Source organism: Kogia breviceps, chromosome X (assembly GCF_026419965.1).
Source record: "Kogia breviceps isolate mKogBre1 chromosome X, mKogBre1 haplotype 1, whole genome shotgun sequence".
NCBI lineage: Eukaryota > Metazoa > Chordata > Mammalia > Artiodactyla > Physeteridae > Kogia > Kogia breviceps.
In genome coordinates, this window is record NC_081330.1 from 127,929,802 (window position 1) to 127,951,255 (window position 21,454).

At 52.1% G+C, this 21,454-nt stretch overlaps 1 protein-coding gene across 8 annotated transcripts in view; it reads right to left on the reverse strand.

Annotated features, from left to right (window-relative positions):
* Positions 1-6,726: 6,726 nt before the first annotated feature.
* Positions 6,727-21,454, reverse strand: part of SHROOM2 (shroom family member 2) — a 135,675-nt gene continuing 120,947 nt past the window's right edge. For 4 of the 8 annotated variants that reach the window (XM_059050092.2, XM_067022966.1, XM_067022970.1 and 1 more), the window contains 4 exons: positions 18,910-19,428; positions 17,649-17,820; positions 12,154-12,426; positions 6,727-9,541 (listed from right to left, as the gene is read on the reverse strand). In XM_059050092.2, coding sequence (XP_058906075.1) covers positions 9,275-9,541; positions 12,154-12,426; positions 17,649-17,820; positions 18,910-19,428 — 1,231 coding nt within the window. In that variant the 3' untranslated portion in view covers positions 6,727-9,274. Of the gene's footprint in view, positions 9,542-12,153; positions 12,427-14,543; positions 15,270-15,642; positions 15,794-17,648; positions 17,821-18,909; positions 19,429-21,454 lie in introns of those variants that run through there. The other 4 variants (XM_059050093.2, XM_067022968.1, XM_067022967.1 and 1 more) reach the window with 4 other exon arrangements.

The following is a 21,454-nucleotide window of genomic DNA, read 5'->3' on the forward strand; positions in this document are numbered from 1 at the left end:
TTTAGATCTGTCCGTTGATGTGAGTGGGGTGTTGAAGTCTCCTACTATTGTTTTATTCCTGTCAATTTCTCTCTTTTTGTCTGTTAGTATTTATTTAATGTATTTGGGTCCTCTTATATTAGGAGTATATGTGTTGACAAGTGTAAAATCCTCTTCTTGATTGATCCTTTTATCATTATATAGTGTTGTTTTTTTATCTTTCTTTATGGCCTTTGTTTTAAAGTCTATTTTGTCTGATATGAGTATTGTGACCCGTGCTTTCTTTTCATTTCCATTTCCATGAAATATCTTTTTCCATCCCCTCACTTTCAATCTATGTGTGTCCTTTGCCCTAAAGTGCGTCTTTTCTAGGAAGCATATTGGATTAGAAAATAAGACCCTACAATCTGTCACTCTGTGTCTTTTGATTGGAGCATTTAGTCCATTGATGTTTAAGGTAATTATTGATAGAGATGTATTTATTGCCATTTTAAACTTTTTTTCCCATTGATTTTATATTTCTTTTTTGTCCCTTTAGTTTTGTTTTGTTTTTCCTTTTTTGCTTTGATGATTTTCTTTCATATTATATTTATATTGTTTTTGTGTTTTGTGATTCTACTGTATGTTTTTCATTTGTGGTACCCTGTTTTTCAAGTATGTTAATCCCATCCTATATCTGCTTGCCTTAGACTGGTAGTCATATAGGCTCAAACACATTGTTGGAACTGAAAGAATATCTATTTTTCTTACTGTCCTCCCCCAGATTTTATGATTTTGACGTCCTCTTTTACATCTTCACGTTCATCCTTTTGCTGTTCATGGTGGTTATCATCACTTTCACAGAAAATTTTAAAATTTAAAAAAAGTCTGGGCACTGGCTTATTTAGGTGATGTGCTTTACGATTGTGATTTTCTCTTTCCTATATATTTTGACTTCTTTTGTATTTGGAGAAGACCTTTTAATATTTCCTTTAGGATTTAGTATTGCTGTATATTTTTAGTTTTTGCTTGTCTGAGAAATTCTTTATCTCTCCTTGTATTCTAAATAATCTTGCTGGATAGAGCATCCTAGGTTGCAGATTTTTCCCCTTCAGGACTTTGAATATATCTTGCCACTCCCTTCTGGCCTGCAATGTTTCTGTAGAGAAATCAGCTGACAGCCTTATGGGAGTTCCTTTGTGATTAACTCTTTGTTTTTCTCTTATTGCCTTTAGAATCCTCTCTTTAACTTCTGCCATTTTTATTATTATAGGTCTTGGTGTAGGTCTGTGTGAGTTTACCTTGTTTGGGACTCATTGTGCTTCCTGTACCTGGATATCTGTTTCCTTCTTTAAGTTTGGGAGGTTTTCAGCCATCATTTCTTCAAACACATTTTTGATCCCATTTTCTCTCTTTCCCTTCTGGAATCCCTATTATGCGTAGATTGGCATGCTTTATGTTATCCCACAGGTCTCTTACATTGCTTTCATTTTTTTTCATTTGGCTTTCTGTCTGCCATCTTGATTGGGTGATTTCCATTATTCTGTCTTCCAGGTCACTTATTCTGGCTGCTGCAAACCAGTTGCTGTGTTCTCCTCCAAGGCTCCTTAGCTCTCCCCTGTCCTGGCTGATCTCTCCGCTGGTGAGGGGACTTGCCACAGTGCAGGAACCTTTCCTCTTTCACAGCTTCCTCCCAGGGGTGCAGGTCCTGTCCTGATTCCTTTCTCACTTTATTTTTTTTTCTTTTGTCCTACCCAGTTATGTGGAGGATTTCTTGCCCTTTTAGAGGTCTCAGATCTTCTGCCAGCGTTCTGTAGATATCCTGTGAAAATTGATCCACGTGTAGATATATTTTTGATGTATTTGTGGGATGAGGTGATCTTCATGTCCTACTACTCTGTCATCTTGATCACTCTCTCTGCACCAATCTTGATATGTGTGGGTTTTTTAGCCATTTTTGAAAATTTACCATTTTGTCGTAACCATTTTGCTTAGAATCACATTAAGCCAACACGCACACATCAATGTGACTCAATGCACAGCCTATAACAGCACACACAGAGACACACACACACAAAAACACCTTACTGTGACTCAATGCAGTCTGTGCCATCACATACACACTCAACCAAACACACACACACACGGCTCACTGTGACACAATGCACAGACTGTAGTACCTCACACACACACCTCAGTGATTTAATTCAAAGTCCATACCAGCAAAAACACACACACAGGCACAGCTTACTGTGAGTCAATGCACAGTGTATACCAGCATGCACACACACACACACACACACGCATGGCTTACGGTGACTCAATGCACAGCCTATACCAGCCCACACACACAAACACACACACACACACCTCACTGTGACTCAGTGCAGAGACTAAACCATCACACACACAAACATACATGGGTCACAGTAACTCAATGCACAGCCTATACCAGCACACACGTACACACACACACACACACACACACACACACACGGCTCACTGTTAAATGCAGTCTATACCAGCACACACACCCACACCACACAGCTCAGTGTGACTCAATGCTCAGACTATAACAGCCTCCACACAGCTCATTGTGACTCAGGGCACAGCCTATACCAGCACACACACAAACACGCACACGGCTCACTGTGACTCAATGCACAGCCTACACCAGCACTGACACACACACACAGAGCTCACTGTGACTCAATGAACAGCCTATACCAGAATACACACACACACACACACACACACACACACAGAGATGCACTTGCACATGGCTCACTAACTCCGTCAACAGCCTATACCAGCACACACACACACACACACACACACACACACAAACACACACAGAGCTCACTGTGTCTCAATGCAGTCTGTAGCACCATGCACACACACACACACCCCTCAGTGACTCAGTGCAAAGTCCATACCAGCAGACACACACACGTACAGATACCTGTGACTCGGTGCACACTACACCACATACACACACAGACACACACGCACAGCTCACTGTGACTAATGCACAGTCCATTCCAGCATGCACACTCACACCACACACCTCACTGTGACTCAGTGCTCAGACTATACCAGCAGACATGCACATACACATGCACGGCTCACTCTGACACGGTGCACTGCCTATACCAGCGCGTGCGCACACACACACACACAGACACCTCACTGTGACTCAATGCAAAGCCCATACAAGCAAACACACAGACACCTCACTGTGACTCAGTGCAAAGCCCATACAAGCAAACACACACACACACACACACACACACACACACACACACACACACCCCTCACTGTGACTCAATGCACAGCCCATACAAGCAAACACACACACACACACTCGGCTCAATGTGACTCAATGCACAGCCTATACCAGCACACACACACATAGAAACACAACTTACTGTGACTCAATTCATAGCCTATAGCAATACACACACACACACCTCACTGTGACTCAGTGCAAAGCCCATACAAGCAAACACACACACACACACACCTCACTGTGACTCAGTGCACAGCCCACAGAAGCAAACACACACGCACACACACACACACACACACCGCTCGGCTCAATGTGACTCAATGCACAGCCTATACCAGCACATACACACAGAGAAACACAACTTACTGTGACTCAATGCATAGCCTATAGCAACACACACAAACCCACACGACTCACTGTGACTCAATCCACAGCCTATACCAGTGCGCGCGCACACACACTCACACACACACACACACACACACGGCTCACTGTGACTCAGTGCACAGCATATATTTGCCCTCGGCACACACACGTGGCTCGCTGTGACTGAATGCACGGCCTATATCAGCAGTGCACAGCCAATAGTAGCACACACAGACACACACACACTGCCCACTGTGACTCAATGCACAGCCCATACAAGCAAACACACACACACACACACACACACACACACGCTCGGCTCAATACAACTCAATGCACAGCCTATACCAGCACAGACACACACACACAGAAACACAACTTACTGTGACTCAATGCATAGCCTATAGCAACACACACACACACACGACTCACTGTGACTCAATCCACAGCCTATACCAGTGCGCGCGCACACACACACACACACGGCTCACTGTGACTCAGTGCACAGCATATATTTGCCCTCGGCACACACACGTGGCTCACTGTGACTGAATGCACAGCCTATATCAGCAGACACACACAAACACACACACACTAGGCTCACTGCGACTTAATGCAGTCTGTACCACCCCCCCACACACACACATAAACCTCAGTGACTCAATGCAAAGTCCATGCCAGCACACACACACACCTGTGAGTCAATGCACACCCTACACCACCACTCACACACACACACGGCTCACTGTGACTCAGTGCACAGCCTGTATCAGCAGACAGACACCCACACACAAGGCTCACTGTGACTCAATACAGTCTGTAGCACCACACTTACACCCCCCCCAGTGACTCAATGCAAAGCCCATACCAGCACACACACACACACACACACACACACACATAGCTAACTGTGATTCAGTGCTCAGCCTATACCAGCACACACAAACAGCTCACTGTGACTCAATGCACAGCCTATACCAGCATGCAGACACACACACAGCTGTGACTCAATGCACAGTCTATACACACACACACACACACACCCCTCTCCAGGGTTCTGTTCTTTTAATGGGAAATGCAGAAAACACACAGCATGCCAGGGTACGGCCACAGGGCAGTACAGCAGACAGGTGTAACGATGGAGTCAACGTCTTCTGTGTCCCCGTGCCTGAGACTGGCTCAGTGTGTGCAGTGTAGCTGTGGCCCTCAAGAAGCAAAACGTTGAGCATCTCCTTCCATGGATTGTGGAGTGCGGCACAAGGTTCACTGGCTCCCAGAAGCACCATCCCAGCAGCAGCCTGAGGTGCGTTTTCATTGACCCACTGTGTGATGAATTCCTCGACCATTTCAGAACTCACATAAGACAAGCAGAGTATCCTGGTAGAAGCCAAACATAAAATGTATGTGGTATTTGTGCACTTTTTAAAAAATCTGTGATTTGGGTCAGTTTTTTTCCTGTTCTAAATAATTCACTCTTCTAATTTTGAGTAATGCTTAAGAAAAATCCCTCCCTCTTGGGGCTTCCCTGGTGGCACAGTGGTTAAGAATCCGCCTCCCAATGCAGGGGACACGGGTTCAAGCCCTGGTCCAGAAAGATCCCACATGCCACAGAGCAACTAAGCCTGTGTGCCACAACTACTGAGCCCACATGCCCCAGCTGCTGCAACCCATGTGCCTAGAGCCCGTGCTCCGCAACAAGAGAAGCCACCGCAATGAGAAGCCCGCGCACCGCAACCAAGAGTAGCCCCCGCTCGCCAGAACTAGAGAAAGCCCGCGCGCAGCAATGAAGACCCAACGCAGCCAAAAATAAATGAATGAATGAATTAAAAAAGAAAAAAAAAAAAAGAATCCACTTGCCAAAGCAGGGGACATGGGTTCAAGCCCTGGTCTGGGAAGATCCCACATACTGCGGTGCAACTAAGCCCGTGCACCACAACTACTGAGCCTGTGAGCCACAACTACTGAGCCCTCATGCCACAAGTACTGAAACCCGCACGCCTAGAGCCCGCAACAAAAGTAGCCAGTGTAATGAGAAGCCCTCACTAGCCCCACGCACAGCAATGAAGACCCAACGCAGCCAAAAATAAATAAATAAATTTGTTTAAAAAAAAAAGAAATCCCTCCCTCTCAATTGGCTAACCTTCGGGTCCCACCAACCTGCTGCACAACACAAGCGTTTCTAATGTGCCAACCAGGAGCAACTGCCGTGTGCTGGGTGGTTCCGACAGATGCGTTTGGATGCAGGGAAGGCATTTCCTCCAGATCCAGAATACAGTGATGGCAGCAGAAGTGTGGACGCTTCCATTGGCACCCCTCTGACCCAGGCACGGGTTCTGAGCACATTAACACATCAGCTCGATTGCTCTCACAACAGCTCTCCTCCAGCTACAAAGGACAAAGCTGAGGCTGGAGAGGCTGGCACTTGCTCACAGCCATACCCCTGAAGTGACAGAGCTGGCTTTGCTCCAGGAACTTGGCTTCGGGTGCTGGACGATTTAGTGCTATTCCGTATCGGACCCTGGTGTGGGAGGTGTGGTCCATCAATGGCCGCAATTCTTCACACCTCCCTCTAGCCACACTCTGCCACGTAACTTATGGTTCCTTCCACTCAAGGGGTAGAGCACGTGCCACACCGTCTGACTTGGCGTTTGGCCGTGGGACTTGCTTTGGCAAATGGCAGGTTAGCAGGTGCACTCTAACCAGAGACAGGAAAAGCACCGCCGGGACTGGGCTTGTTGTTCTCTTATGCATCTGCCACTGACCTGCCCAGGCCAAACTCCTGGTCCCGGGAGGAAGATGACAGGCTCGTGGAGCAGAGCCTGATCTACAAATTCATGAGCTAACAGAATACGTCTCACTGGACCCTGCTGAGACTTCAGTGCTTGTTACACAGCATTGCTGTGGCAGGCACTGACTTATACACGACCTCTGTCTGTGATATTTTCCTGACTGCGGATTGACTGGCCTTTACTAGACTGGTAGAAATAGTCACATATATACATACATAGAATTAATCCCACCATTTATCAATGGCTGAAGAATCTGATATAGGGTAAGGCTATTCCAATTCTTAAAAAAAAAAAAAAAAAGATGTAAATCACAGTCATGCTCGGTTCACTGAAAGACACCATTTATTTTGTGAGCGTCAAGCAGAATGACCTGTTGAGACGTAAGTGAAAGTACTGAGCGTGAAACGTGTACGCGTTTTCCAGAGTGGACTGCAGGAGAGAAGCCACAGGCAACGCCCCCGACCGAAATCTCGCTATACAGAGCATTCCACAGCTGGACTATGACCGAGGGTGAGCTATCAGCCACCACCGAAAAATGCCAAGGGCAGAACATTAGCACCAGATTGTTTTTATATGCAATAACATAACTATATACAAAGTTATGTACATGGACTCACTGCCGTCTTTGGGTCCCCGCTAACCAGACATTTAAGAGGCAAACGGGAATGTTGTGATTCTTTGTGCTTCGTTAAAAGGACAGTAGAGCACTATATATTGCTACATGGAAGAGAAAGTTCTCAAAAGACACCAAAAAGCTGGATACAGGCACAAATTCTATTTTCACATTTTACAGACATATCATCAAAATGATCACAATACTGTATTTGAAGGGAAAGAATCACAGGTAAAAGCTTTGTGACAATTAAAAACACACTGAAATCACCGTGGTTGTCTCCCCGAGGGAGGAAGCAGGGGCGGCGGGGAGGTGGGTGGGTGGGGTTCCATGGGCAGCCAGCTTTACCTTTCCCGACGTGATCAGTTTTCAAAACAGCAAGTGACCCACACCACGTGGCAAGGACACTTCGTTGGCAGAAGACGGATTTTTCAGGTCAGGAATAGCTTAATTGAATAAGATAAAAACTGTTGAAAAGGCATTTCTCTTTGGCGTCGGTGGGCTGCCAAAGGAGTGTTTATTTTGCCAGCATCACCGACGCCTGCCAGGTCGGCCCCCTCTACGGGTGCACGGAGGTCACTGCGGCAGCCCGGGAGTCCAGTGTCCCCTCTGGCTGGCGAAGCGTGGACTAGTTAGTGTCCTCTAAGACATTTGTGTGCGTCTGTGTTTGGTAAGACGGCGGCCACTGCTGACAAAGGGACATCTCCCCCTCCCCTGCCCCCCACCGGAAAACTTCTTTTATAGGAGTAAGAGGAAATGAAGAGTAAAATGATCTCACAGATCAAACCCAAGTCCGTATATCACCTCAACATGAAGCCATCCTAGGGCTTCTCCCGCCATTAACCACACATTTCATCAGATGAGCATTGTGACGAAACACACCGCTCCACAGTGATCGGATTAAAAGTAAGTATGTGAGAAACATGCCATTGGTGGCTGAACATCGATTCATGTGCTTACTCGCCATGAAAATACCCTCTTTGGTGAAGTGTCTATTTCAGTCTTTTGCCCGTTTTAATTAGACTGTTTGTTTTCTTACTGTTGAGAGTTCTTATACATTCTGGATACAAATGGTTTGTCACATACACGATTTGCAAGTATTTTCTCCTAGCCTGTGATCTGTCCACTGGAAAATGATACCTTGACAGTGTTTTCTTTAGTGAATAGACTCTTTACAATCTCATAATTTCAACCAATAAAAAAGGGTACAGGGGCTGTATACTGTGTGGCAGAAAAAGATAGGGTCCAGGAGTTCTGTGGTCCGCCGGGACCTCTGAGAAACCAGAGCAATGGTTCTTAAACGGCACGTGGCCCTTACGGCACGGTAACAAATTGAGAGAGGCAAAAAGAGAGAAGTTGCCAGTTATAATTAAGGATCATACACACGCAAAATCAACGTTCTGGGGAAAAAGAAAGTTAGGAAATATCTCGTCGGCCTTAAGAAAAAAAACACCTAGCAAGCACATTACTACCGGACACGCTTTTTAGCCGAGTAATTTCTCTTTGCAGGAAAATATCATTTGAACCGTGACGTCAGCCGAGAAGTCCTAAAACCATCTGTCTGCTTTGTGTGTGTTTTAAAGCGCGAACGCTATTTACGGGGCAATTTTAGAATGAGTGAACCCAACGTGTAAGCTCTTCTTTTCACAGTTGGTTTTAACCACGTGGAAAACCATTCACCTTTGTAGAGTGTTATTAAAGTATCATCATCATCATGACTTTTTTGCTGGGTTGGAGATCATCCTTGTATGACAGACACAACGAATGCTCAACACTTCAGGACCCTCCGGAGAAGCCGTCAGCAGCCACCTCCAGTGACCCACCGGAGAGCTCGTGCGCCGGGCTGTGCCCGACACGCGCTCCTTCCCTCCTGAGCAGAGGAAGGGGTGCGGCGTGGGAAGACGGAAGGGCAGCCCCAAGCCGGCAAGGACCACGTGCGCGCACCTCGGGACCAGAGCCCAGTCCGTACTCGGGAACTCACCGTTCACCGGGGCCGGGCGCCACGTGGGGTGGCTTCCAGGCAGTGGCTGACGGGGAGCCGCTCTGCTCAGCATTCAGAGGGAAACTAAGACATGAAATCAGTCATCCCAAACGCACCCCCGGAAATTATTGCTTTTCTAACGGCCCTTTGGCTCGGGGGGGGGGGGGATTCTCTCTCCAGGACACGAACACAGGCTGGGGTTTTCATCTGCCGCCTCGGGACCGGAGCCGGAGGGCTGGCTTCCGCCCCGGCCGGGGAGGCGGCGGGCGGCCCGCCCCTCACTTGCCTCTTTCGGGCGGAAGGCTGTCCAGCAGGCACTTGAGCTGCTCCTCGCCCAGGTGGATCTTGTCCTCCAGCTCACGCTGCTCGATGAGGAGGGCTGACTTCATCCTCACGAAGTGCTCGTAGTCTGCCAGCCTGTCCTGGCTGAGGTAGCTGGCCAGGATGTCGGACACGATGCCCTCCCGGCGGTCCAGGTTCTCCTTCAGCTCCTTGGCGTCCTCGTGCTGCTGGATCAGGACCCGCTGCTTCTCGAGCAGGGATTGCTGGAGAGACAGAGAGAGACGAGCCCGCTGAGGACCGGGCACGTGTCCGGCCGCCGCCTCCAAAACGCCCGGCAGCTCTGGGGACTGGTCCGGTGGAGACCCTGACGCCACCTGAGTTAGGGACCCGAGGTCTGAAGGGACCCGCCCAGAAGCACCTGCGGCGTGGGCAGGAGGCACCCCGCAGAGCGGAGGCCCCGGCGCCAGCTCCCCCGTTAGCGCTCCTGAGCCGCTGCCACCTCCACTTCCTCCCGTCACCGTGAAAGGCCGTGAGGGACACGAAAAGCCCCAGAACCGAGAGCCGCTCAGCAGGAGCAGAGGGCTTAGGCAGCCGGTGTGCGTCCAAGGCCTTTCCCTGACGATACTGCGGCCAAGCGCACACAAGGAGCAGCTTCTAAAGAGATGCCAGGGCAGGGCCGCTAACCCTTCGGACGGAAGGAGCAGCCAGCAGCCCGGGAGCAAAGCTGCAGCAGAGGCCGTGGGCGGGGCGGGAGGGGAGACCACGCCCACTGGGGAGGTGCTCTCGCTCCTTGCGAGGGTCCCGCTCTGGGTCACACAGACGCCCCCATTTCCAGAACGCAGCACTCACAATCGCCGTCTGCCCACAGGGCGCGCACCCACTTCCCCTGTCCTCTCCAACTTTAATGGAAACAGAGAGGGAGAGGTGGACGTGGTAAATGTCTTCAAGTGTCGGCTGGCAGATGCCACGGATGCCCTGTCCTCGGTGCGAGCTTCTGACACCAGCGGGGGCCCGTTATTCCACCACATTGCAACCTGGACATTACCCCACGGCCACGCGTGAGCCTCCGGGATGCGGGAGTGCTTTGCAGAGCGCTGATCCACAGAAAAGAGCTCAGAAAAGATGCGCTGCCGTTAAATGGTGGCTGAAAGCAGAAGTTGCCCCTGGGGGTGAGGTTTCCAGGAAGTGCCCCCAACTGCACCTTTCGGGGTCACCTGTTCCGGGGGACACCTCGACCTTCAGGTGCTTATGAGACAGAATGTATTTTCATGGAAAGAAGCAAGGTAAATCCCAGTAATTCCAACCAAAAGGGAAACAGACCTCAACTGATTCTAGAAATGAGGTTTGGGCTACAAAGATCAGTTGGGCTCCCTGACGTCTAGAAGCTGCTGATGGGAGGGAGGGATTCACGTGTCTCCGTCTGCCCACATGCTCATTTTCTACCTGGAAAGACAGGGGAAGCCTCCTACGGCCTAAGGCCACATCTTTTCGCTCGTTAGCATAGCATGCCTGTCTCTGCAAACGGCAGCTTTCCCAAGCCCTGGCTGCCTGACACGGAGCTTTTCATCCAGCACTGGCCACGGTGGAGGCCAGCCCACCGTGCTGCACCCGGACGTGGCGACAGAACACTCCTTTTGGGTCCATGAAGGTGAAGCTGCAACAGCCACACACAGCCGAGGGGGAAAGAGCCTGTCTGCTTCTCCTCAGAACACGGACTCCCTAGGGATGCATCCCCTAGGGGTGCAGTGAGAGCTATGCAGCCAGGTCCCCACGAGGACCACGGGCGTGGTCCGCAGTGCGTGACTGCTTCCACTTCCTCCAATTCTAAGTAAGCCTTTGTCAGTTCCAAGCAAAGGGAGATAAAGAGGAGCTGAGCTGCAAAGACAATATACTGTTTTTTCCTTTAGATCGATACTTGAGAGTTTAATACTTCAATTACATACAAGTAAGTCTCTCTTTCCCTTTTTCATGTTATTTTCCTAAGTCCTTTCAGATAAATTAGGCAAAGATGGCAAGAACAGCAAAATGGAATGTGAACGTAACCCAAGGGAATCGAGGTCCAAAGCCCCAGTTACTTTTTCAACCCTTATGCAACACATTGCATGACTGATAGTCACTAACGACTTGGCTAAGCACAGAAGATCACGGTCTCAAAGCCAGGCGCTTTGTAAGATCTTTCCGTGTACCCTGAAACCACTCTCACCTGGAGTCCAGGGGGAGGGGTGCCTTTTCTGCTCCCCTTGCAGAGAAGTTAAGGTGGCTTATTAATGATGAAGATGATCATTTTGAAGGCCTACTATGTGCAAAGAAGCAAACTAGATGTACTACTGCTACCTGACCTATGAAGTAGGGAAGCCAGTAAGGTAGATGGTGTCTTGCATGCACAAAGAGCGGACATACAGACCCACTAAGAAATGTCCCAAGTTGCACTGCTGTGAAGGGAGGAGGAGAGCAGAGCAGCTTTTAGACTCATTCTAGACACTGCCGGCCCTCTTGAGAAGCCACAGCAACAAAGGCATCATCAAACGCCGCCGTCACGGAGCGCCTATGACTCGTCAGGCAGTGGGGGAGCTCCACTTACCCACTTCCCTGCGGTGGGGAAAGGTTACAGAGACTACGTTCTAGGATGAGACCAACGCTAGCAGCGATTGTGGGACTACACTCTCCCGGACGCTCGCTGCGGCCCACCCCCAGCCCGCCACAAGGAGGGGGCGAGCAAGCCCTGGGCGTTCTACAGCATCCTGTGCTACGAGGCGGACAGGAGGCGGACAGGTGGCCGCAGCGGCCGACCCGAGGCTTCCGGGCAGTTTGCTCCATACCCCGCAGGGAAGCCACACCCCGGCCCGCCTTCCAGGTCAGCCTCGGCCATAGTTACCCGATCGCCAGGAGGCGTGCTGTCGTCCAGATTGTTGAGGGCGTTTTCCACGCGGGCCAGGCGGCCAGACAGCGACAGCAGGAGGTTCACCACCTTGTCCAGGTCCCCGATGAACATGCGGAACTTGTCGAACTCGTTGGGCTTGCAGACGGCCTTGGCCAGGGCCTCCACCTCGTCGCCCAGCGCGCTGTTGGCCTGCATGTCCTCCCGCAGGCTCTGCCGTGCCTGGCGCAGCACCTGCAGCTTGCGACCGATGCTCTCGATGAGCTCCTGCTGTGGGCACAGGGCAGGGGACGCGGTCAGGGCCGCCTTGCGGCCCCCCCCCCCCACATCCCGGATCTGCGGGCGACTCAGCTCAGCCGGGCAGCAGCTTGTTCTGCGTCAGTAAATAACAGGGGGAGGCTTCCCCGGTGGCGCAGTGGTTGGGAATCCGCCTACCAATGCAGGGGGCACGGGTTGGAGCCCCGGTCCAGGAGGATCCCCCATACCACAAAGCAACTAAGCCCGTGCGCCACAACTACTGAGCCTGCGCTCTAGGACCCGCGAACCACAACTACTGAGTCCGTATGCCACGACTACTGAAGCCCGTGCGCCTAGAGCCCGTGCTCCACAACAAGAGAAGCCACCGCAACGAGAAGCCCACGCACCGCAACAAAAGAGTAGCCCCCGCTCGCCGCGACTAGAGAAAGCCCGCGCGCAGCAAGGAAGACCCAACGCAGCCAAAAATAAGTATAACCAACTGGGGACGTTTAAGACTAGGGGAAGGATAAGGCCTCCCCGTTAAATCATTGGCGTGTGATTTAGAAATGAAACAGAACAAACCTATTTCCCCAGAAAAACCCTTTTCCCATGACTACGGGTGTTCTTCTGCTGTTTAACCCCCCCACGGCGGATGCAACAGGCAGCCTGCCCTGCTGACACAGTGAACGGTGAAGGGCCAACGGTGAGGAGCGAAGTCGCCCGCTGTCCTCTGCGGAACCCTGCTGCCACCCGCCCTGCACGACTCCACCAACCTCGTGTCGACAGACGCGGCAGGTTACGTGGGGTTTGTGAGGCCAACGCATCCCTGTGCTAGCCCAAGGCTGGGGTGATGAAAACGGAAGCAGTGCTCCGCTGCCCGCCCCAAAATGAGGATTAAACGATCAGCTGGAAAGTTAAGTCCGATTAGGATTTTTAAGCCCAGTCTGTTGCTCCACAGCGAGGAACACTATTTTATGTACATCAGACCCATGAAAGTGGTCCGTGCCGTCCACCCCCTCTCCTGGGGCAGTTTCCAAACTCTGACCGCAGACGGAGTCCGCAGGGCTCAGCAGAGAGAAGGCTCGGTCTCGTGAAACCCTCCACGATGGTGTCCAGAGCTGAGCAGGGAGCAGTTGCCCCGACCTCCAGGGCTGACATGAAGATGGGTGAAATTCCCCGGATGCTTAGCCCGCTGCTTGGCATGCGGTAAGTGCCTGTCCACAGCCGCTACCAGCAAGACTGCAAGTGTGCATGAGAAGCTGCTCCGAGTTCACCACTACCGTTTGGTAGACACTGCCCTATCCCAGGGACTATTTGGGCAGGAGAGAAAAAAAAAAATCAAAACACCTCGGGAGAACCACTGAAGCACTGGAGGCACCGTACACCACTTCGTATGCCTGATACGGGTGATCTGTGTGTCAGGACGATGCTCCGAAAGAGGGTCTCCATCCGGCATTTATGTACCAAAACGAGTCCACAAATTAGAAAGGCATGAGCTGTAGTCAGGGCACTGCCTCCGCTTGGTTCAACCTGCCTTGGGGTTGTCGCTGTGTCTGGAGGTCAGGCAGATTACAGTGGAAAGCGGTTTTCAGGGACCACCACCCTCCTGATTAATCATGGTTTTTCTCCTAAGAAAGACCACGTGGAATTTATAAATTGCTTTTGGCTTTTCCAGCTCAGGACGTCAAGACATTTTCCTCCCTTGGTAATTGAAAACCCTGTCTAGATTTCTTTGATGTTTTCTCTCAGACTGAGTTCTGTGTGTGTTCACACTTCTGTTATCTGTGTGTCTCTTTACCTACCCATCTGAGAGATGGTTTAAGTCAACTTCGAATCGCACAGCTGAGAAGGTGGCCCTATTTTATTTATTTTTCTGGCCGCACCCACGGCACGTGGGATCCTAGTTCCCCAAACCCCCTGCAGTGGAAGCACAGAGTCCCCAACCGCTTGACCTCCAGGGACGTCCCAAGATATTGTAGCTATTCATTACTTGAGGGAAAAGCACAGGATACATTGCGGGGATGGAGAACGTTCCCAGTTCTTGCCTGGCGCCTAACGTGAACGAACGATTCAAGTGATTTTGACGACTGGATGGGTGAGGAGCCCTGGCCAGTGCTCCTGGTAATTTTCCAGTTTCATTATATTCTCCAGCAATTATCGTAAGGAAGATTTCACGCTGATGCGTGAAGAAGCGCCTTCAACACCTACGGTTATCAGCGGGGCTACCCTGAAACTGGGCAGTCTGGAAGGAGTCCAGATTCCTTTCTGTGTCCTGCACAGATGTTTATTAGAAACAGTTTCCCGTCTTCCTTAAAGGGCCATTATATGAAGCAGAGACAGGCTTTGAGAGAGTTGGAATGAGGCCTGGCCCGGGGCACCACACAGATCAGCGGCTATCGGCAGCACCGAGGGCACCGGCGGCAAGCCTGTCTGCCTTCGGACGGCGCGTGGAGTTGCGGGAGGCCTCGGGTTAGAGTCTGTGGCGGCTGCAGCTGGCCCCCAGTCTCAGCAGGTGCACTGCTGCCTCTCCCCTCTGCTGGGATGGGCCCCCGTTTCAGCCCCGGACGCCCTGCTTTTGTCCCATTCCATGGGGGAAACAAGGTCTTTTCTCTCCGGGCCTCGCACCCACCTCTTGGTTCCAGGGAAAAGCCCTCACCTTCAGAGGTTCCAGACTCAACCCATCAGCTGTCTTTGGTTCTCCTGAAGCATCTCCATCACTCGACCGGGGCCGTTTCTGAGCGGAGTCTGCCTGAGCTGCCCCAGGGATCACCACGTATTTAGCCCTCCTAGGTTAATGCTTCCACAGGCCCCGGGACTCCCTTACCACCTCCCTGCGCAGGGGCTTCTGTTCTCTTGCCTCTGTCCTCAGTCTTCTCCTGAAATAGAGGGTCACCTGCTGTGGCACTTGGGCTCTGTGACCACTAGTGACTGTGGTCAAGACAGCCGAGGTCCCCCTGGGAATGTCTGGTGCACGGGGCTTCAGGCGTCCTGCTAGCAAGTGAGCCATCAAACCCTCCCAAGCGGCCCTCCCCTCTCCTCGCCCCCTGCACACCTGGTAACCACGTGACACCGTAGATATGAGGGCCCTGGAAAGGGAGCAGGGGCAGCGCCGCCTGTACGTCAAACCAAGCAGAAGAGCAGGACTGCTGCGTCAGCACCGCCACAGAGAACTGCCATTTACAGCATTTCCTGCTTGCGGGGAAACTGCCCGACATACGCGTATTGAACTAAAAACATCAGTTGGCTTACGGATTTAATCCTGGTGGGGTGACGGGCAAGCTCACAGTGACTCATCTCAGCCCCGAAGCCGCCATCTACGGGGAGGCAGTGCCCGGCGTCTCGTGCCCCCAAAGAAATCGGAAGAGGCGCCAGACAGACGAAAGGGGCGGTACCAAGGCTGCTGCTTCCCAAATTCAGTACATCATGAAAAACAAAGGCATACTGTAAAGAACACAGTTCTCTGCATCTAGGGTGGGGACGGAATTAAAACTGTCCAAACTGGATATTTTTTCTAGGTTTACGAGAATAACAACACTTAAAAAAAAAAAGTTCATTATTTTTAAGAACGTGGAAAACGCAACCAGGAGAAAGCGAATGGTACCCTGTGCCAGACCCAGGGCCTCTCAAATCCCAGGACCAAAACTCTTATTTTTCATTTCCTTTTTGAATTAAAAAAAGGCTATCGCTTCCTAAATTGAAAGTCATTTTCTTTTACACAAGGGTCAGGGTATTTCTTCTGGAATGGGTTTGTCTATCATATTTGAAACCAATCAATGGCATTTTTAAACAACTAACAATATGAGGAGGTATTAAACATTCTCCTTTGCAAGCGTCTTGTCACAAGAAATAAATCAGTATTTTTCAATGAAAGCCCCTTCCAAGATGCTAAGTGCATGGAAAAATTCACCAAATGCTGGTTCCCTCCTTCTCTTCTCCTGGTGCTGACTATGCATGCTCAAAGCCCCTGGAATAAACAAACAGCACATGCTAGCCTCTGAAACTGCCTGCCTTGGGCAATTCCTTTCTCCCTTTATGCCAAGTCCTTCTTAAAAAAAAGCAACAACAGGTAATCACACCTAGATGTCACAAGTCTGGCCCGTTGACATGCCATGAAGATTTGAAGCTCCTACGGTAGTGAAGACATTGGCACTGATAGCAATAATTTTGTCCCTACCATGACCTCATGGTTATACGCTATTTCACCTCTGACCTCCTCCCTAATCCTCCCCCTTCCTTGTCCACACAGCTTCAGCCATTGGTCTCTGCTGCCCAGGGCCTTTGCACTTGCTGCCCAAACCCCACTCCCCCCGCCCGTCCCCGGATCAACCAGACATTCCCTCACATCACTCCAGGTCGCCGTTCATCATCAGCTCATCAGAGCCTTCTCTACAATCATACTCCTTTACCCCTCTCTATTCCTTCACGCTGTTTTGGTTTTCTGACCACCCGACCTATTACATTAAGGGTTGGCAAACTTTTACTATAAACGGCCAAACCGTAAATATTTTACACTTCAGGGGCCACACAGCCACTGCTGCAACTACTCAACACTGCAGGTGTAGTGTGAAAGCTACCAGAGGCCATATGTAAATGAATGAATGTGGCCATGTGGCAATAAAACTTTATTTACAAGAGCAGGTGGGGGGCAGGGTTTTGGCCCACGAGCGCCCTGTTTGTTTTTTTATATTTGTTTTTATGTTGGCTGCCCATCTCTTCTGTGAGCACACAAGTGCCTTCAGGGAAATAAGGACTCCCGTCTGTTTTGTCTACTGCTGTATCCCCAAGTGCCTGGGTGAGTTTTTGGAGTTGAACAAATGATGCTTTTTGGTTAACAACGCACTTCACAATATACTGTCGAATTTAACATCATCGGATTACAGATATTTGAAACTGATAGTCAAAGAGGACATGTGCCTTGCAGAAAGTCATACAATTAAGTCCTCCGGGTTTAACTGGGGTAGAAGAGACATATCAGTTGACCTTAAAATGAGAGAGACTGGTGGCCACCTACCTAATTTGACACTGAATCTCGTTACAGAGAGATGGCAGAGAGACCCTGGCAGAGAGGCCCAACGTTAGAACAGAAGACTCACCCACAAAGGGCTTAATACACAGGCCCAAATGTCAGCGTCCCACATAGAAGCCCAAAACAAATGGCACTCGGTGCAGGGCCCGGGGTCGGGGTGGAGCCGGGTGCCGCCCCCCTGCCCGCTCGCCCGCCCACGCGTTCTCATTCAGAATTCCGGCGTCCCTACCTTCTTCACCGACAGGTCGTGGTCCGGGTCACTCCCTGAATCCTCTTCGGGCTCCTGCTGCCCCTGCAGGTCCTTCATCTTAATCAGCAGCTCCGCCTTGGGGGCCGACGTGCTGTAGTAGGTGGAGTTGGTGGCCAGGGACACGGCTGCCGGCACGCTCAGCTCCTCCTTCCTGGGTAACAAAACGTCAGAACACCCATTAGCTCTGATCGTACACACAGACGTGCCCGCGAGTCCCACAGCCCGGGCCGTGACCGGCAAGTGGGGGTGCTAACGAAAAGGCACCGGCTAGAGAGATGAGACAGCGAGAGTGGGGAAAGAGTAGGTGGTGAGGTCAGAAGTAAGACACCCTGCCAAATGGTGCGCAGAGCCCCGCCCCGGAGGGAGGACAGTGCAGATGGTAGCCGCCGGGAGCCTGAGGTCTATGGGGAGATGTCTGCCGCTACATCTGTAGGCGTGGCCACAGGCCCCAAGTTCACCGGGCACCTTTCTACCAGCAGCCACATGTGCTGCCTCTTGCTATATGGCCTGACTTCCTGTCTGCACAGCACGGGTACTCCTGCCTACCGTCAATCAACGATGCTTATGGAGACCACGTACAGAAACAGGAGAGATGTAAGCAGACTCACCTTTGTGGGCAGAGGTGACTAAAGGACAGGGGCTGGAGAGCACTCTTTATAGCAAATTCACTCCCTCGGCCAAATGAGCAACAACACAGAGCCTCTTTCATAAACACATATACTAAGTGAGTCTCCACGTTCACTCGTCTTGTGACACATTTCTCAACTTCAGTACTAGTGACGCTTGGGGCTGGACCATTCTCGGACGGGGGGCCATCCTGCGCATCGAAGAACGGCGAGCGGCCTCCCGGGTCTCCACCCGCTAGATGCCGGCGGCACCTGTCCCAGCGGTGACAACCGGAAGTGTGACCCGACGCTGCCAGCTGCCCCGTCGGGGGAGACAACAGCCTCCGGCTGAGAACGACTGCCTTACGAGGAAAAGCTCCGTGGGCATCACCGGAAACGTATACTGTCACATCTTTGCCAGGACCTGATGTCATCCTCCCCCAGGTGGGCTTTTAATTTCGGGAGGGTGACAAAAAAAGCCCCAAAGTGCTAATAAGCACTTATGGAAACCTGTCCCCAAAGAGCAGTCGTGAAAACGGACAAGCAGATATACTCCCTCGTCCCTGTAAGCCTAAGAGGCACTGGGCAGAACCACATGCAGCCAGGAGGCAGAAGCCAGGGCAGGGTCTACTCACTTCTCCTCCATGGCTCTGGGAGAGGAGATTTTGGGGAGCAGCTTCCTCCGCTGCTGAGCTTCTTCCAAGAGGTGCTCGTCTTTGGGGAAGATACCCTCCATGAGGTCCATGGTGGTTTTGATCTTCACGCCGGGGTCCAGGATATCCGCCAGGGACTTGTCCTTGCCCGCGATCTCGCGGGCCAGCTCCTCCGACTTGAGGTCTTCGGCAGTCCTCTCCTTGGCCTTCACGTAGCTGAGCGTGGGCGGGGAGGCCCGGCTGTCCTTGGCCGTGGGCTCTGGGGTGCCAGGGGGCTGGGGCTCGGCGCCCTGGCGGCTGTACAGGCAGAAGCGGGAGTAGGAGTGCTCGGACGTGCTAAGTGTCTTGATCTGGTCCCGCTCGAGCCCGCCGGGCAGCACGGGTGGCTCCGGGACGCGGGCCAGGCCCTGGCGGCTCTCCTTCTCGGGCTGGCTCTCCGAGTGCACGATCTTGATGGGCACCATCTTCACCGTGGTGGCGCTGTCCGTCACCCGCTCGATTCTGCAAAGGGAAGGGCCGTCTGCTAAAGGCACCCTGTACGCCCAGGTACAGACCAGAATTAGAAATGGGAGGAGAAATCGGCTGGTTTCCGCATCCCCTTACAGCCGGGAAGCCTGACTCAAAGGCCTGCAGCGGCCCCGGGGGAGAAGCCTTCACGGTCACACGTCCCAGGATGGGGAGACCAGGTTGAGGAGTGCCTGCCACCCCTCACTTGATCACCTAAGCCTCCTGGGCGTGTAGGTGTCTTTCCATTTTCCAGCAGTCACCTGCACGCCTGAAGGCGCACCGTGGGCTTACTGACAGACAGAAGGGCAGTGGGATGTTCATTTGGTTTTAGGTCAATGGCAGAGCCAACGGTAACAAGCCCGCTCAGTGAGATTGTCTTCTGTAAGGGAGCCCTGCAACAGACAGGCGTATTTCACAGAATTAGCATCAGCGCCTCAGCCAGCGTCTCTCAAAGCTGGGTGCCTGCGTGGTCCTCGTGGAGGCCGGAGGACTCCAGCAGAAACCACTGAGAGCAGAGGTGTTTGCTTATTAATCTAGGTGGTCATATATAGTCCCTGTCATGCCTTCTTAGTGAATCAATTTCAAAAGGCTGTCACCGTGTGGATAATACTGCTCAGACATGCTAAACTGCCGAAGGAAAATTCTGGCATCTTACCGAAGCAACAGCACACACACAAGAACCCCTCCTCATTCCATTCCTTGCATTCCATGCTTAGAAACCCACAACACCTGTTAGGGACTTAAAGTCAGCCTGCATTTGCATCTCCCCCCCCACCCCTGTCCCGATTCGTGGGGAAACTTGATTTCCAGCGAAGGAAGACATGAGGTAAAAACAAAAACAAAAATCCTCCAGAGGTTGTCCAACAAAGCATCTCTTTCAGGTCATTTGTAGGCACACATGATCTCTCCTCTTGAAACCTGGGCAGACCTTCACATTTAGGAAGTCTGATGAACTTCTACCTCAAAGGGAAGACAGGGCTTCCCTGGTGGCGCAGTGGTTGAGAGTCCGCCTGCCGATGCGGAGGATACGGGTTCGTGCCCCAGTCCGGGAGGATCCCGCATGCCGCAGAGCGGCTGGGCCCGTGAGCCGTGGCCGCTGAGCCTGCGCGTCCGGAGCCTGTGCTCCGCAGCGGGAGAGGCCACAACGGTGGGAGGTCCGCGTACCACAAAAAAAAAAAAAAAAAAAAGGGAAGACAAAACACAGCGGACAAGACCTCACCGCAGCCAGACCGCATCCGTTCCTCGCAGCGACCAGGACCACGAGGGACGGAGGATGCGGGGTGTGCCGGGCCGGGCCCCCTCTGCGAGCGGCGGCTCCTCCCGGAGTGCGGGCTCCGCCCAGGCGAGCCGCCCGCGGCCCACAGGGGCCCAGCCCCGAACAGTGAACAGTGCAACCCGCTCTGCTCACGTGCCACCCTGGGTCTGATAAACCACAACACCCACAGGGAGATTCTCCGACCACGATGAGCCCGAGGTGACCTCAAGACTGTCCGGACGACCCCGAAGCACCCCCCGGCTCCGTGCTCACACGCGCCCCCAAGCCCGGAAACCGGCTCCGGCTCCGTGCTCACACGCGCCCCCAAACCCACAAACCGGCCCCGGCTCCGTGCTCACACGCGCCCCCAAACCCGGAAACCGGCCCCGGCTCCGTGCTCACACGCGCCCCCAAACCCGGAAACCGGCCCCGGCTCCGTGCTCACACACGCCCCCAAACCCAGAAACCGGCTCCAGGAAACCTCCTGGGAGCACTTCAGGGGGCAATCAAATCTCTAATTTCATTGGCCAGGCTGCTGGGCACTGTCTCCATTTTGTTGTAAACCAACAAAACCCTCAAAATTTTAGAAGTGTTTTTTTTTTTTTTTTTTGCGGTACGCGGGCCTCTCACTGTTGTGGCCTCTCCCGTTGCGGAGCAGAGATCCGGACGCGCAGGCTCAGCGGCCACGGTTCACGGGCCCAGCTGCTCCGCGGCACGAACCCGCGTCCCCCGCATCGGCAGGTGGACGCTCAACCCCTACGCCAC